This window comes from Dendropsophus ebraccatus, chromosome 7, assembly GCF_027789765.1.
Source record: "Dendropsophus ebraccatus isolate aDenEbr1 chromosome 7, aDenEbr1.pat, whole genome shotgun sequence".
Lineage (NCBI taxonomy): Eukaryota > Metazoa > Chordata > Amphibia > Anura > Hylidae > Dendropsophus > Dendropsophus ebraccatus.
This window is the reverse complement of record NC_091460.1, coordinates 50,263,298-50,280,759: the sequence shown is the minus strand read 5'-3', so window position 1 is coordinate 50,280,759 and position 17,462 is coordinate 50,263,298. Positions and strand designations below refer to the sequence as shown.

General features: G+C 42.4%; 1 protein-coding gene across 2 annotated transcripts in view; it reads right to left on the bottom strand.

Annotated features, from left to right (window-relative positions):
• Positions 1–17,462, bottom strand: part of STIM2 (stromal interaction molecule 2) — a 74,596-nt gene that overhangs the window by 8,368 nt on the left and 48,766 nt on the right. For both annotated transcript variants that reach the window (XM_069977495.1, XM_069977496.1), the window contains exons 4-10: positions 11,805–11,916; positions 7,024–7,139; positions 6,762–6,939; positions 4,953–5,130; positions 3,807–3,974; positions 3,213–3,313; positions 263–501 (exon numbers count right to left, since the gene is read on the bottom strand). In XM_069977495.1, the coding sequence (XP_069833596.1) occupies positions 263–501; positions 3,213–3,313; positions 3,807–3,974; positions 4,953–5,130; positions 6,762–6,939; positions 7,024–7,139; positions 11,805–11,916 (1,092 nt within the window). The remainder of the gene's footprint in view (positions 1–262; positions 502–3,212; positions 3,314–3,806; positions 3,975–4,952; positions 5,131–6,761; positions 6,940–7,023; positions 7,140–11,804; positions 11,917–17,462) is intronic.

The following is a 17,462-nucleotide window of genomic DNA, read 5'->3' as shown; positions in this document are numbered from 1 at the left end:
AGGGTTAATCCTAACTCTCACCTATCTAAATTACTGTCATGTCACTGCAACATGTCATAACTCTGTAAAAACTATAGGTATCCTTTAAAAAGAAAATATACACAAGGCCCATGTGATAAGGCATTACATGTTTCCAATGATGTCCATGTAAAAAGATCAGTAAGTTATATAATGAAAGAATGTGGAAACCACTAAGTCTGCATACATTGGTTATATCTCAGGATGAGCAGTGATTATTGCTTAGAACTGGAGGACAACATACCATGGAACTGGGATATGATTGGAGGCGTATCTTCATCCAGGTCATCCACCCCACCAGCGATTGGGTAAGGAGGAATGGAGACCCTGGGCATAACCACCCAGCTGTGTTCAGAATAAAGTGTAGATGTCAGGTTTGGCAAACCCGAATTGTGGACGATCTGGAAACCACACATCTTCTCGATCTGTTGCCAACGATAGAGCCGCTCCCGCAGACATGTGGTTAATTCAGAAAGTGCTTTCCTGTGGGATAGAGATCAAAGACAAATACTGAAGTAACATATGACACCATATAGTACATATAAGTATACAGATGCATTGTGGCACATCTAGCACGCCTCATCTGGGTACCACCACATGTTATGTGTGGTCCTGCAGGGGATCTCTTATATCAGTGGGCTGCTGCTCCATCCCTTGGCCAATGGTATTCACCTTCTGCTTATATTTTTCAGTCCCATAAAGCAAATAGTTGCTGTTCCCATGACAATTAATGCATTTAAAGACAATGTCATGTGTTCTAACAAATGGAAGCAATAATGCTCTTTCAGGTCTGTTGTATGACAGATACCATGCTTGACTTTATAATGGGGGTCAATCATGGCGTGTCAGTCTAACAAGGAAAATAGCGCTGCATATTTTTTCAGTCACAAATGATGAAATCTGAAATGGAGCAGAGCCTAAAGGCTATGGACAGCTTTAACAAGATAAACATGATTTTTTTTTTTTTTACATCCGCCAGTGGATACTATGGCCCAGATTTATCAAAGGGTGAAAAAATGGACCCTGGTGTAAACTGCCCACAGCAACCAATCACAGCTCAGTATTCAGCTCTGGTAGAATGAAAGCTGACCTGTGACTGGTGGCTGCGGACAGTTAACAACAGGGTCTATTTTATACCCTTTGATAAATCTGGGCCTAAGTGTTCGAAAAGTTGCACTAAATTTCATTGCCACACGCTCTTTTCTTAATTTACTTTGAGACTTAATTTAATTTACAAGTCACCCGACCCTCCTCCTCTGTACTTTCTATCTTGGGCTGTTTCCTATCTCTACAAAGCCCTTGCGGTCCTGACTATTGGTGCTCTTTTCTATATATAAAACCCTGTTATGATTTGAAATAAGACAGAAAAAAATCGTAACAGATTTACGCAGAACAGGCATAGTCATTCCTCCTGCTAATTCCACAAGAAAAAGCCAAGGATTAGTCACATACAGATCCAATGACACATCGGCAGCACATCCACATCAGTCTCAATGGCTCAGATTTCTCCTGCAGATATAATAACTAGGCATAGGGTTGGCCACTGCCAAATCTGGGATGTGTGAGCATACCCTAACACTGCCACTCAGAGAATGGAGGGGTACAGCAGAGACAGCAGATGACCGACATCAGCCCTGATAGATCCTGCTGCACACTGAACCTCATTGCTGCAGCAGCACAGACAGCTATGTACAGGAGTTATATGTGCAGCAGCAAAACGGTAGGAAACGTTCAATAAACACTACGCATTTAACCCCTAGACGACCCTGGACGTACAGTTACGCCATGGAAGTCTGTCACCAGACACCCAGGACGTACAGTTACGCCCAGGGTCGTCTGGTGACAGACTTCCATGGCGTAACTGTACGTCCAGGGTGTTTCTTCTGCTATGAAGCGCACTCATGCTATGAAGCGCGGCACCTCACCACTAATGACAGGCTGCAGCGATCGCGCTGCAGTGTGTCATTAACTCCTTAAAGTATAAGTGACAGGGGGAGTCCCCTGTCACTTACTGATCGTGACTGCGGGGGTCCCTATCACTGTATCGGACCGCCGGAGGTCTCTCACCTTCCTCCTTGCGGTCCGATCGGCGCTCTGGTCACTGGGCCTGCACAGGCAGGCTCAACGAGCAGATCGCCTATCACACTGATCAATGCTATGCCTATGGCATAGCAGTGATCAGTGTGAATAATCACACTAATGTATGTAAAAGTCCCCCAAAGGGACTTCAAATGTGTAAAAAAAAAAAAATTGTTAAAAACACCAAGACACTATCCTAAAGCCCCTCCCCCTATAAAAGTTTAAATCACCCCCCTTTCCCATTATATAAATAAAACATAAAAAAATAAACATATAATATACCGTAGTGTGCTTAATTGTTCGATCTATTAAAATATAACAAGCGTCATTGCGAAGGGTGAACGGCGTACAGGAAAAGAGGGGAAAAGTGCGCGGATTACTGATTTGATGTTACATTATATATATATAAAAAAAAAAAAAAATCATAAAAAGTGATCAAAACGTCCAATCTTCACAAATATGGTATTAATAAAAACTAGAGATCATGGCGGAAAAAATGACTCCACATACAGCCCCGAAGGTGAAAAAATAAAACAGTTATAAGCGTCACAATAGGCCCATTTTGCCATAATTGCCAAAAAAAGGATTTCATTAAAAAAAATAATAATATATAACACTAGACAGACAATCTGTGTAAACCTACATATGGTTGTGTTCGGGCTGAACTATAGAATAGTGATATCACATTGCTTTTACCATATAGTGCATTACGTAGACACAGGAACCCCCCAAAGGTTACCACATTGCATTCTTTCTTACAATTTCACCTATTTATATCTTCATAAATAATAATTTTGAAATTCCATCATACATGTTATGGTAAAATAAAAGACCCCATTACAAAGTACAACTATTCCTGTAAAAAAAAAAAAAAGAACTTAGATGGACTTGTAGATAGAAAACTGAAAGTGCTAGAGCTCTTAGAAGGGGAGGAGGGAAAAATAAACACACTAAGATCAAAATTTGCGCGGTCCACTGGGTCATTTTGGGCCTGGTCCTCAAAGGGTTAAGAAGGAAATGAATATATATATATATATATTTCCATGTTCTTTCACCTCATGATCAAGCCACAGTGCTAAAGCTTTTGTACCAAGTGTCAGGGTGACTGAACTTACTTTGCTTCAAGAATTTTATGGTCCACCTCATCCAGCGATGAGCTGTGTGCAACATGTAATGTTCCAAAGACTGTGCTCCTTTTCTTCTTTATTTTCTCTGCCTAAAATAAAAGTAAAATGACAGATCTTGGATATAGTAAAAACCAAAAAACATTATTCCCAATTCCAGGGTTTCACAAAACTATACTGAAAACCAGGTTAAAAAAAAATTGACATAACTGATTGCTGTTAAAGCCTGCCATCAGAGCTTCAGTCCCAGCTGGTTCCCGGGAATAGAACGGCGCCACACGCGGGTGCTGGCACAAAAAAAAAAAAAAAAAAGGACCGCAGCACCAGCTTCCCCGTGCCGGCGCCATTCTATCCATGTGAAGAACTTAAAGCGAATGTACTGCTGGTACATTCACTTTAAATCAATCGACACCAAAGCAATTGTGCAATGTAATGCAACAATGCCCATATATTTAAGCACACTGATGTCTTACCACAGCAGTGACCTGTTTAGGGGACCATGTGTACATATGTACTTCCGACTTAACGGTTTTCTCAAATTGCAAGAATCCCATAAATATCTGAGCATGATTTCAGTCGCATTACCTCCTCCTTAGCTATTGTGAGCTGCAGTTCAGCATTCTGTTTCTTGATGTTGTAGTACTGCACTTCCACCTCATGTGTTAGCTGCAGCCATTTCTGGAGCGTATCAGGGACAGACCAGTTACTCCTCAGTTCAAACTCCTTTTCTGCTTTTTTCAGTGCCATGCGGACCTGCAAATAATCAAGAATATATCTACATTTTAATACAGAAACCTTGGACACCTTAGAAAACCTTGTTATAGTATTGCCCTTTACTTAATTTTGAAAAAATCCCTCCAGACTCCCCTGTATGTGCTCTCCCGTCCTGGTGTGTAACTTAGTCCCCCTCCCTGCTGCTGTCTGCAACAGTGAGAACTTAAAAAGGCCATGTCAAGGACTGATCTTAGCAGCTAAATGGTAGGAATTTTTAATAAAATACTATTTAGAAAGTTGCTTAATTTTGCATTAAAGAAACACACAAAAAAAATCTGTTTATAGCCTTTAATGGAAATATAGTGGATTACTTTATCATGCGGCCTTTCCAGCATGCATCAACAATAATGTCTTTTTCACTATGCGCAAGTCAGCTTAACATTTGAAAACTACCCTTTAAAGCATAAATTTAGCTAAAATAAGCTCCTGGTATGTTAGAGGACATTAACAGGACATTCAACACTTTAGGAAAGAAAAAACAAATCTCAGATTTCCATTACTAGACATTTCCCAATATTGTAAATAGAGTTACACTAATATCAATGGGCTATGTTAATATCACAAGTAAGAATTCCAACAGCGTCTATATTAGGGTTGGGATGGTAAGGTCCCATCAATGTTCCCTACTGAAAGGCCAGGAAATTATTTTTTGTTGGAATATCCTTTTCATGTAAAGCCTCAGTGTAGATTAATTTAGGATTAGCAATATTTTACTGTAAACTTGAAGTTATAAGTCTGAATTCTTTATACAGAAGCAAAAGAGCACACCGCCCAGCTGTAATGGTACACTGGAGAGAAAACTATGAAACCAATGCATTTAGGATCTTGCAGCCCCTCCTCATGGCCCATAAGGAATGACAGTAAGGTCTGAAATGGGTCAGTAGTGAATATAATATAGGAAATAAACTGAGCTGGAGATTATCATCATGACTTTTCAGTGTGTGTGAGATGATGTACCTGAACCAGTTCCTCTTCTGCATACTTCAGTCTGCTGAGTTCACATTCTGCTCCTTCCCTCAGTTCTCGCAGGCGCTGAGCTTCCCGCTTTGCATCACTGATTTCATCCATTAACTTGCGCTCCAGGTTTTGTTTTTCTACAGCCACAGTCCTGTTTTCTTCTTGAGCTTTGTCTAACCTTCAAGAGAACAAACAAATGTAAAAATTTATATAGCAACAAAACACCTGATTAAAAAATAGAGAATAAGAAAATATCAGACTGACATTTTCAAAGGTTCTCAGTATGAATGCAGAGAATGTAAAAAAAACAAAAAAACCTCCCCTAGCCAGTCCTGCAGTAATGTCTTCTAGAGGCCAACTAGTAAAACACAATACATCAGTAACAGGAAAACACAGATTTCAAGGGACTGTCTTCTAATGACCACCCAGTGCTTATGCCCTATTAGTGTATGTAAAAATTACTGGGGGAAGGGGTTCTGCACAGGAGTCCTCTCTATGGGCCACAGTGGAGAGTTGTCTAATGCAGGAGAGCTGTATGGCAGACGTAGATTCCCTTGGCATTATGTGCTGAGGGGAAAATTACCTAGCTCCTACAGAAAGGTGTCTTATGATAAAGTCAACATGGATGCATCCACTATAGATAAGGGCCAAGCATGATATATTTTCAACACCCAACCCTTTTGTTCTGGAAAAAGTAAACCGGAGCCAGAGGAGTCCTGTGGTGACTTCTTCCTCATCATAGTGAACACATGGATGTTTTCCCCTAGCAGGAGAGATCAGGACTGTACGATTGAACAGTTGGGATAACTTGTCTGGATAACTTGTTTCAGACAACATGAAAGCCTGCTTCACTTTGACTGTCACTCCTTCCTGGGTGCTGGACTGAAGATTTGCATAAAGATGGAATATTTCTTCTTCATGAAAAAAAAGCTGGATCCAGTTTTGGGAAACTTCTCCCAGTTACCCGGGGACTGGATCCAGCTTTTCCCAGCACCCGGGGAGGAGTGGCACAGAGTGGATACCAGTTAAATGGAAGCAGGCTGATAAGCAGATTGCAGAGATAACTAAGCGCTTTGTTATTGCTGTAAATTTGCTCATCTCTAGTTAAAAGACTAAGGGACTAAGGGTCCTATTCCACAGGCCAAAGGGGGCCCGATCAATAATGTAAACGAGCGCCGATCTGCTAGATTGGCGCTCGTTTACTGGGCCTATTCCACGGCCCAATAATCGTTTAGCAAGGGCTGCAGGGACATTGTTACCGATGTCCTTGCAGCCCTTCTTTTAAAACACCATACATTACCTAGCATGTAGCTGGGCTTCTCCTGCCTTGCCACATGCTAGGTAATGTATGGTATTTCTGAAATCGTCGGTCGCCGGCTGTGCACCGCTATACCACGTGGCACGTACCCGATGATTTTAAGTTTGAACCTAAATAAACGATCAGCCGATGACACAATCATCGGCTGATCGTTGTCTCTATTCCACGGAGCGATAATCGACCGAATTAGGCCGATTAATCTGATTATTGCTCCATGGAATAGGCCCCTAAGGAACCCCCCCCCCATACACACACACACACAGCAGCACATTGCCATATTTTGCTATGACAGTAGTAAAGTATAACATAGCAAATTTGCATGTGCGTGCACAGCGTCTGAAGGCTGCTGAACTGAAGATTTGCATAAAGATGGAATATTTCTTCTTCTAACACCATTTCAGTTTCCTACTCTTCGCATGCAAAGCCATAAATGAAAGTCAACAAGTTGTTGTCTTAGTCTCCCAGCGATGACATGGCAGCCATGCTCTTACCTTTCCTGCAGCTCCTGTAGACTCAGCTCAGCTTTCTGTAGCCCTTCCAAATCTTTCATCATCTGTGCTATATGCTCCTTGGAGGTCTTGTTCTGTGTATAGGCAAACCAGCACCCCCCAACACCGATCACTATAGAAATGGTCAGTACAAAATCCTTCACCCAGTTATGAGGGGGACCTAAGAAATAATGGTTTCTGTAAGAGGCACAGCACATAGAAAAGCTCATTGCCCAGTTGCAGTGACTTGATCCCCCATACTCACGCGTTGGTGGTCCGAATAGCACAACATCCAATGCCTTTAGGTGAAGTTTTTGTCTGTGGCTTCGATCCTGGATCTTCAGGTGTGATATCATGAACGCCGGCTCATTCACAGCTATTCTGTTGGCAAAATTGGGGGGGTGGGGGGGGGGGACACATTTTATTAGAGGTGCTTTATATTTACATTAGATTATATAAAGAATACTACAAACATCACTAATACTACAAAGCACTCATGTGTTATGTCTGGCTCACGAGATCAGTACTATTTGCAAAGTATTCTGGTTGACAGCACTTATACCTGGTGATAAATATATAGGGAGTAGGATACAGTCAGTCACAGTCAGCATAAGGTCCAATCTCTCCCTGTAGAAGTGGTCACAGACTAGGCCAGAGCATGTCATAGCATACAGATAGCTGTGGGCTGAAAGGCTCATTCCACCACAGATACATCCCCCACAGCCCCATACACATATATGCATTCTCAAGCTTTCAGTAGGGACTGGTGAGTAAGTGGCTGCTAAACATGTCCCTAGAATAAAAGATCGGCATGATGGAGTCCAACTGCATGATCTGTCTCTCCTTTGACCTTATCCATCTGTCTGAGGAGAGTCGGAAGGCCCCCAAAATATATGACAGATAGGCAATTATTCATGCTTTAATAGGAAGACCTACGTTTGGTTTGAGGACTATTACCCACCCATATAAGCCAAGCACTATTCATGTATTTGTTCATTTCCTCAGCAAACAATGATGCCACTTTACCAAGGTATAATCAATGTGCTTCTTTCCAAAGTCTTACATAAGGACAGGAGCATTGCCAACATTATACATAGACTATCTCTCTGCTTATTTCGTCCGGTCTCTTCACAAGTTTCTTTACTGTTGTTACCTTTTTTTTGTTATTTTCTGTCAACTAGAAGGTGGTGGGTAGAGTAAATAGACTTTTATTCAATCTGTCATAGAGACATGTGAAACGTCGTCCGCTGTAGGGGTCTAAGAGCTCACAGCCCCTGTGGTTGCTAGAAAGAAAAGGGACAGAAGCGTTCGGTTGAGAGCTTAGTCCCTCTGTTTTTGCTCGGCTTTCCTTAGAAAGCTGAGCGCATGGAGAGTGAGCACAATTAGTATTTCTAGGAGACTGTGCAGTGAAAAAAGCAGTCCAAAAACACGAGGGGAAAACAGCTGTAAGTGACGGTTCTGTCCTTTTATCCTAGCGATCAGTGGGTCTCTGACACGTCAGAAGTTCAGTAAAGGTTTAGGTACACTAACCTCAGTGGCTGATGTTCATGGTTATCTACAGGTAGAATAACTATCAGAAAAAAACCTGCAAAGCTAGCTGAAAACTCCAGCAGCATCTACACCCCATGTAGCTGTATCCTAAGGCTATACGCACACGTTGAAAATCTGGAAGCAGCCTTACTGCTACAGGCTATTTAATGACACCATAGCAAAATTTGCAACTTAAGATTTTAAATACAGTGGTACCTTGGTTTAAGAGTAACTTGGTTTAAGAGCTCACAGTTTTTCAAAATTGTGACTTGGTTTAAGAGCATTGCTTTGGTTTAAGAGCTCCCTGTACTGGGTGGGAGAGGGAGTGGGGAAGGGGCATGGTCTGCATAGCGGGGTCTACAGCACTGTACTCTGACCCAGGAAGTCTCCCTGACCTTCCAAATCATAGCAGATCCACTTCAGGCTGGGGCTTACATCAGGGGACAGGACTGTGGAGGTAATCTCTTTATAGCTGTAACCCCTCTCTCCTCAGACAGAGAGTGCTGCTATACTGTGCCAACATATGTGCTGCTCATTCCTTCATGCTCCCTGCAGTCTCTGTCAGCCCTTGTGTTTCCCATCCTCTCCATTACTGTACAGTAACTTATAATATCACATTTTCTGATGTTTCTGAAAGTTTGTTTCAATTGTTTTACATGTTATTCAGAACAATAAATAATTAATTTTGGGGTGTGGAACCAATTGTCTGCATTTCTATGATTTCTTATGGGAAAATTTGCTTTGGTATAACAGTGGATTTGGATTACAAGCACAGTCCCGGAACCAATTATGCTCGTAATCCAATGCACCATTGTACATGTTTGTTTGTTTTTCCTTCTTAGAAAAGCTGCACCAAAAAAATATAAATTTAGTTTTTCGGTCAGGACAACTGTAAAAATATTCTGCTTTACGACTCACAGCCATAGCGTATCGCCCAGCACCTGCCATAACTTATGCAGTCATGATTCACCATCTAGTAGAGGGGCTTCTCAGAAGTGATGGGTTATACAGGAGCAAAGAATGAGGATAAAGATGAGGATCAACCCCCGTATGAATAATAGTCTTGCAATGAGACATTCAGCAAGCAAATATAGAGGTCATCTGGGCACCTACGTATTTTCGGGCATGAAGTGCAAGCCCTTCAGTCGTCCTCTTCTGTCAAGTTGTTAAAAATTCCTGTCAGTGTATCAGCTGGGTGACAATTAATACGGCTGTCATTACAGGGATTGTCACCATGTTCGGAGAGAGACATGAAAGATAAACATGTTTAATTATACAGGAACAGGGGGTCTATTATTCCTGTATTAGACCTGGTCATTACAATTTTGGGAAACTTGGTGGGAGAGTCTAACTACAGTGAACTACAGTCACAATAATACTGCAACATAGTGTGCATTCTCACAATGTTGTTGAGTGTTCCCATAAGGAAATATTGAGGTTGTAACTTTTGAGTAAACTTTTCAAAAGTTGGGTTTGGCAGGTTCACTGAATTTTAAAGTAAGCTTTGGATTCATCTGGAGCAGTCATTCTCTATGGGCGTCTGACTCATCTCTGGTGAGCGCACGCACGGCTTTCGACGGGGATAACTCGGCAAAGGGACGGGGTCTGGAACCAAGACTTTGAGGAAGGGGTAAGTATAAGGTGCTCCACCGGGAGGGTCGGGCGGGCTTCATCTTGGCAGCCGGGGTGGCAGGTCTCCCTTAAACAAAATGCATTGAAATGGCCATACTATTGCAGGTGCTGAGCTGTTTTAGTGCAGTTTACAAAATTCGTATTTTCAATACTTATCTGTCCACGCTCCCCTGATGTCCTCCTTCTCCTCTGAGACAAGAGTGACAGTCTGCTCTGCCAATCACAGGCTGCAGCACTGTCCCGTCTCTGGCAGTGGTTGGCTGAGCAGGTTAGAAGCATTTGCGATTAGCTGGAGACCCGTAGGACAACACGGGAAGTGTTGGTAAGTGAGCATACCCTTTATTTATGCATTAAGTTGGGAAGCTTGCATCTTTACAAATTCATTCCAAAATTTGCAAAGCTCGATAAGGTACCGAACTGAACTTTTTGCAAGGTTCCAAACCAATCTGTTCTTAAGATTCAGTTCACTCATGTCTAGATCACCTTCTTCATGGGCACATTCTTTCTGGGTCTGCCCCCCCCCCCCCCCCCCCCCAAACCACTTGTACCTTCGGATAGCTGCTTCTAATCCAAGATCTGTCCTGCGGTCCGTTCGGCAGGTGATGCAGTTATTGTGCTAAAAAACAACTTTTAAACTGGCAGCCCCGTGCCCTACGGGAGTGGCCTACATTGTCTATGGGCTGGCACACGCTCTCTGTCCCTTCTCCCCGCCCTCCTCCTCATTAGGAATGCTCCAGGCAGATTGCCTACTATTTGTCAGCTGTGAGAGGACGGCACATGGGCTGCATCGTTAACACCTGTGCAATGTTCAGCATGGAGAAAATATTCCAGTGGCATTCCTAATGATGAAGAGGGTGGGGAGGAGGGACGGAGGGGTGGTGCAAAGTTAGAGCACAGATAAGCCACACCCGTAGGGCACAGGGCTGTAAATTTAAAAGTAGTTTTTTAGCACAATAACTGCATCACCTGCCAAAAGGACCCCAGGACAGATCTTGGATTAAAAGCAGCTATCTGAAGGTACAAGTTGTTTGGGGGGTCAGAGTGTGGGTACAGAGTCGCTTTAAGAAATTAAGACTTACCACAAAAGGCCAATACTATTTATTACACGGCTATATTCTAGATTTTCTTATAACAACTTTGTGGTCCTTAAACTCTGCTGCCCTGGAAACTTAAGAGGAGTCAGTTCAGTGGTTTCCCAGGACACCATACGAAATGCTACAGAATGAAGTCGGGGGGCCAACTCCGGCTAAGTAACCCATTACACTAACAAAGGTAATCGTGCCGGAAACACTCAACACTAAAAGCTTATTCTACAAAATAAACTTAAAAGAAAAAACGCTGCGGGGAAGCACGAGCAGCCACCAACAATGTTGCACTACTTCACCTAAAAGACTCCTTACATTTTAATAGGGAATCTGACTGCATAATACATAATCCTGATGGTGGGCGGCAATGACTCTCACAAATCTCAGCAGGAAGTGGCCATAATGCAATGAGCAACTAAAGCCCTAGTTTACCTGATTCAGTGATTCATCCCTTATAAACAATATAGGAACACAACCAAAAATATGGTGCAAGGGTTTCCATACTACATCAGGTGTGAACTGGTTGCGGAACTAGCCAGTGGGGTTCTGGGTGTTGAACCTCTAGCAGGCCTTCAGTGAGTGGTTGCCATGCTGGCTGGTAGATGTAGTTGTGCAATAGCTGGACAGAGCCAGGCTGGAAAGCACTAGACAGTGAGGAAGACTAATCAAAACTAGTATACAGAAAATGTCCATAGAAACCGATCAGACTGCAGCTCTTATACTCCAGATCAATAGAAGAGGGAGCCCACAATGGGCAACTACTCTATTTTCTCCTCAGACACAGGATGTGGCCTCTTACCTCGGTAGCGTTGTTCCTTTGACAGTGTTTTCCCGGAAGGTCTTCTCATACTGTGGGAGCTCCACAAACTCAAACAACCACTGCACAGTCTCCTCTTCTGTCCAGTTATGAACTGCAAGAACACCATCATTGTTAAAACCAAGAACAAAGTAAAATATGGCACAAAAACTACATGACTAAAGTCCTTAAAGTCAAAGTTTAAAGTGTCAATGTCATTATAAAAGAAAAAAAAAAAAACATGTCGAGCACTAGTTCCTTCTAGCTGTTCTTATGTAGTACAATACAGATATTTACTCAGTAAAACATGGGTGTATAACCCACCACCCTGAAGTTAAACTAGCACAAAGAAAAATAAAAAGGACGATAAAGGTCAAATTTACAGCACTGGCTCCTGCACGCTTTGTGACTGGACATAATCTCATATTTCGCTATAAGGGTAGAGGGAACTACTGTCAGCTTCTATATGCATTATACCATGAAAATCTTCCACATTCTATGGTCACAGTAGAGATCGCTCTGAGCATTGCAGTTTATGAAAGGTTTCAAAAATGAACTGGATGTCATCAGTACTTCAAAATTATATAGATATAGTGGCAAAAAAAAAAAAATCTTACTGAAATTCCTGATCAGAAATGTTAATTTTAAAAAATAGCTCAAAGTGAATGTGTTACTGGCATAGGATGCACAGAGTCCTTATTCTCCAACTGGTAGAAACATTCTAAGACAATTTTTTTAAATGGGTACTTGACATGTTGTAAACATATGATAGCAAACTATTTGATCGAAAAGAGTGTAAGAACCTAATTTTAAAACTCTTTAGAACAGGTTGTCTGACAGAGAGAGTCCTGACACTTGCAGGCTGCTGCAGCATTGTTCTATTTTGTCTGTATGTTAGTCATGGTAGCGTGCAAACTGCACAGTGTGAACAGCAGTATTGGAGTGCTGGCCTTTTTTTTTTTTGCATTTTTATGTTGCAGACTTATGTCAAAAGTTTTGATCAGCTAGGGTCTGGGATTGCTAGTTAAAATGAGCCAGAAGTGGTGAGCACTAAAGCCCCTATTCCACGGGACGACAGAGGAGCAAATGAGCTCTGTAAGCGCACGTTTGCTCCTCGATCCCCACTCGCCGCTATTCCACGCGGTAGCGAGCAAATGAGTCTGGGGGGGCTGCCCGGGTGATTGCTGGATAGTCCGGGCGGCCCATAGCATACAGCTGCGGTCTGCTGCCGCTGCTCCTATTCCACAGCAACGCAACGATCAGCCGACATGAACGATGTCGGCTGATCGTTGCCTTCTATTCCACGGGGTGATTATCGGCCGTAACGGTCGATATCGGCCGATAATCGTTCTGTGGAATAGGGCCATAAGCATGCTCTCCCAATTCTGCACCATGTGACTGAGGTGGACTCCGGAAGTCTATAGTTGCATGCACAGTGGTTGGGATCTGAACACTCAAACCCTAACTGATCAAAACTTTTGACACTTCAAGTGTTTTTGTTTTTCTTTTTTAAGTGATAGATACTCAAACCTAAGAACCCCATTCTACTATTTACATAATGAATAAGATATAAAAAGTTGGCAAAATGATATAAAAAATAAAAAGTCCAGTCTGCCGACCCATTGGACTCCCAAGCCTAACGTAAGCATGGATATCAATTAAGACAATAAAAAAACTGCTGCAGCAAACTGCAAGTGTAAGGACTTATAGTCAAAGAGAAAGACCAGTAGCTAAGTATAGGGTCGGACTCTTTGTGGGGTCACATGGTTGGTACATTGTATTTGATCAAATAGTTTCCTAAGAGCTAATTTTATTTAAAAATAAATAATCTACAACACATTTTTGTCATGTGAACGCTGGGGGAGTATATACGATGAGTCCTGACACTTGCAGTTAGCTACAGAAATTTTCTATTCTTGTCTGTTTGTTAGCCATGGCAGCGTGCACACTGCATAGTGTGAACAAGTGTGAGTGGGGTGCTGGCTATGTGTTTGCAATTTGTATCAATTAATAAGTGATCGTTTACATTAAATCTTTTTCCACAAAAAAAAAAAAAGGGGGGGGGGGATATCGATCTGTTCAGCCTCTCTTGTTCTATAACATAATGCAGACTTCAGACTTCAGTGTTGTATTCTACTAAAATTTCTAAGCGGCTAAATTTCTGCTCCAAGCTCGTTCTGGTGATTCACCTTCTGAGGATGTGTCCTCCTGACACCATGCATCATAACATTCTCACTGCCTACTATATTATACAAGCTCAGCGGAGGTGCTGGGGACACGTCTGATGACAAGACTGTAAACTGCTTCCAATTGCAGTCAGCAGAAGTGTGAGTGCGGCTCTGGAGATTGTGGATCATTCACTTTTCAATTTGGACCTGTCATGTTTGTGCCCTTCTCCTGAAGTTGCTTCTCCCAGGATATACCATAATCCCAATACCTTAAAGCTATTTAATAAGTGCAAATACAATACAAATACATGAACAGCTATGATTTTCCAGGATAATATTACACTATACATGGAGGATCAATGCCACGGCCAAACTAACAACCCCTTGCTTCACTGGTTTTGTGGTGAAGGGAGAAGTAATATCTTACAATCCTTACACCCACTAACTAGTTAAAGGGGTTATCCAGGATTTATTTATTTATTTTTAAAGCACAGCTACTTTCTTGGAAAAACAGCACCAACCCTGTCCTCAGGTTATGTGGGGTATTGCAATTTAGCTCCACTCATATCAATAGAACAATGCTAAGAAAAAAAAAATACACAAACTAAGGACAGGTGTGGTGCTGTTTTTGCAAGAAAGTAGCTGTGTTTTTTGTAATCTGGGATTACCTATTTAAAGGGAACCAATCAGCACTACCAGCCACGTCTGCCGGGTTATCTTTATATGGGGTAAAACAGTGTTTCATTGCGGGGCACCAGGCCAGGAGACGGGCGGCAACTAGTCATCTAGGCGGGGAGTCACCCGCCACTAATGGGTCCTGTAATAAGACACGTTTTTCCCCCGATGTAAAGAAATCCCCGCGGATGCAGCTGGTATCCTAGGGCAGGTGCATTGTAGATCAATAGGGTGCAGCTTGGAGCCATATCAGCACAATCGTGCTGATTTGTTTGTATTGTGTACTGTGTACTCTCTAATATTGGCCAGGCAGCATTAAATAGAGTTTTATCTTTATGGTACTATAATAAATTGACTATTAGACCCTCAAAGTGATAGACCTTTTAGGAGTTAAAATGCGTATCACCTCTCCCATCAGGAATGTGAAGCTCAATGACTCTCGCACTGGGACCATATAAGGTATAAGAGTTTCTCCTGTTATTCAAGGAAATTGTCTACATCAGTGATCAGTACTGTAGCCTTGCTTCACGTGGATTATTCTTAAGCCATTTCCATGTACTGCACTAGTGGGAACAATCCTTAAGAATATGCAGAAAACCATCAGCATCAAAACCTCATACTTATATAAACTCCCTTAGGGTATAAACCCACACACCGTATATGCAGCAGATATGCAACAAATACGCAGCAGATTTGTTGGTACAGATTTGATGCTGTGTTCAGTTATTTAGATCTAATCTGCTGCGATTTTGCTGCGAGTTTGCTGCGAGTTTGCTGCGTATCGCAGCAGTAAATACGCTGCATATACGGTGTGTGGGTTTATACCCTAATGATGCGTTCACACCTACAGGATCTGCAGCTGATTTTCTGCAGCAGATTTCATTTAAATAACTGAACACAGCATCAAATCTGCTGCAGATCCTGTAGGTGTGAACGCACCCTTATAGGGTACAAACACACACCGTATCGCAGTGTATTTTCTGCTGCGATACGCAGCAGATTAGATCTAAATAACTGAACACAGCATCAAATCTGCTGCAGATCTGTTGCGTATCTGCAGCGTATACGGTGTGTGTGTGTTTGTACCCTTAGGGTACAAACACACACACCGTATACGCTGCGTATTTACTGCTGCGATACGCAGCAAATACGCAGCAGATTAGATCTAAATAACTAAACACAACATCAAATCTGCTGCGTATACGGTGTGTGTGTTTGTACCCTTATGGTGTATTTACACAAAGAGATTTATCTGACAGATTTGTGAAGCTAAAGCTAGGAACAGACTATAAACAGGGAACGGGTCATAAAGGAAAGACTGAGATTTCTCCTTTTTCAAATCCATTCCTGGGTTTGGCATCCAAAATCTCACAGATAAATCTGTCTGTGTAAACGCACCATTAGGGTATAAACCCACACACCAGCCACAAATCAGCAGCGGATCCTGTAAGTGTGAACGTACCCTTAGGGTACATACACACACACCGTATACGCAGCAGATCCGCAGCAGATCTGATGGTGCAGATTTGATGCTGTGTTCAGTTATCTAGATCTAATCTGCTGCGTATCGCAGCAGAAAATACGCTGCGTAAACGGTGTGTGTGTTTGTACCCTTAAGGTGCCAATGTGTGTATAAAAAAAAACAAAAAAAAAAGTCAAATCTTTGGATCAAACGAGGAAAAAGCAAGCCTGTCCAGGGTTGCTTTCTGACTATTCATGCTGGGCCGACAGGATGCTATGGTCTTCGATGAGTGAATGTAGCCAAGAGTAGGTACAAAACTTAATTTTAGGTGACTCTGTACTGACACATTTATGGTCGGATAGCTGCATTTAATCCAAGATCTGTCCTGGGGTCCGTTTCGGCAGGTGAAGCAGTTATTGTCCTAAAAAACAACTTTTAAACTTGCAGCCCTGTGTCAATTTGCCGTGGCCTAGAGTACCCGTACCCTAGGTTTGCGACACCCCTCCGTCCTCATCATTAGGAATGCCCCTAGAACAATTTCTGCTATTTATCACCTGTGTGAGCAAGCCACATGGGCTGAATCGTTAAGGCACCTGTGCAGTGTTCATACAAATGAGGAATAGGAAAAATCCTACCCAGGGGCGTTCATAATGTTGATGAGGGCGGGGATAAGGGACGGAGGGGTGTCTCAATGCCAAGACACGGGTACTCTAAGCCACGCCAATTTGACACAGGGCTGCAAGTTTAAAAGTTGTTTATTAGGACAATAACTGCATCACCTGCCGAACGGACCCCAGGACAGATCTTGGATTAAAAGCAGCCATCCGAAGGTACAAGTGGTTTTGGGGGGGGTCAGATTGTGGGTACAGAGTCGCTTTAAACAAGGCCTTAGGCTGGGAATACACTTTATATTAAGGCCAGCAGGATGAGTGAACCTTCTATTGTGTATAGTGGCCTCTAGATTTTGTATGATAGGCTCAGCAATTTTTTTAGGTAGCTGTTCAGATGCTTGTACACTGCATTTTCACTGAGGCTTTCGCCTTTTGGTATGTACAGCAGAAGCCCATTGAGAACTAAATTTCAATACACTATGGCACAGACAGCTATGTGTATGTGATGTTATAAAACCTCTAGTCCAGGGATGGGAAGCCTTCAACCCTCCAGCAGTTGCAAAACTACAATTCCCATTATACCTGGAAAGCCAAAGCTTTAGCATTCCAGGCACGAGGGGACTTGTAGTGGAAGGCCGCATTTTCATCACCCCTGTTCTAGTTAATTGGATTATGGTCCCAATCCATATCATCACCACTCTTCGGCTGTATTCATATGTTCCATGTTCTGTCAGTAATACACTAC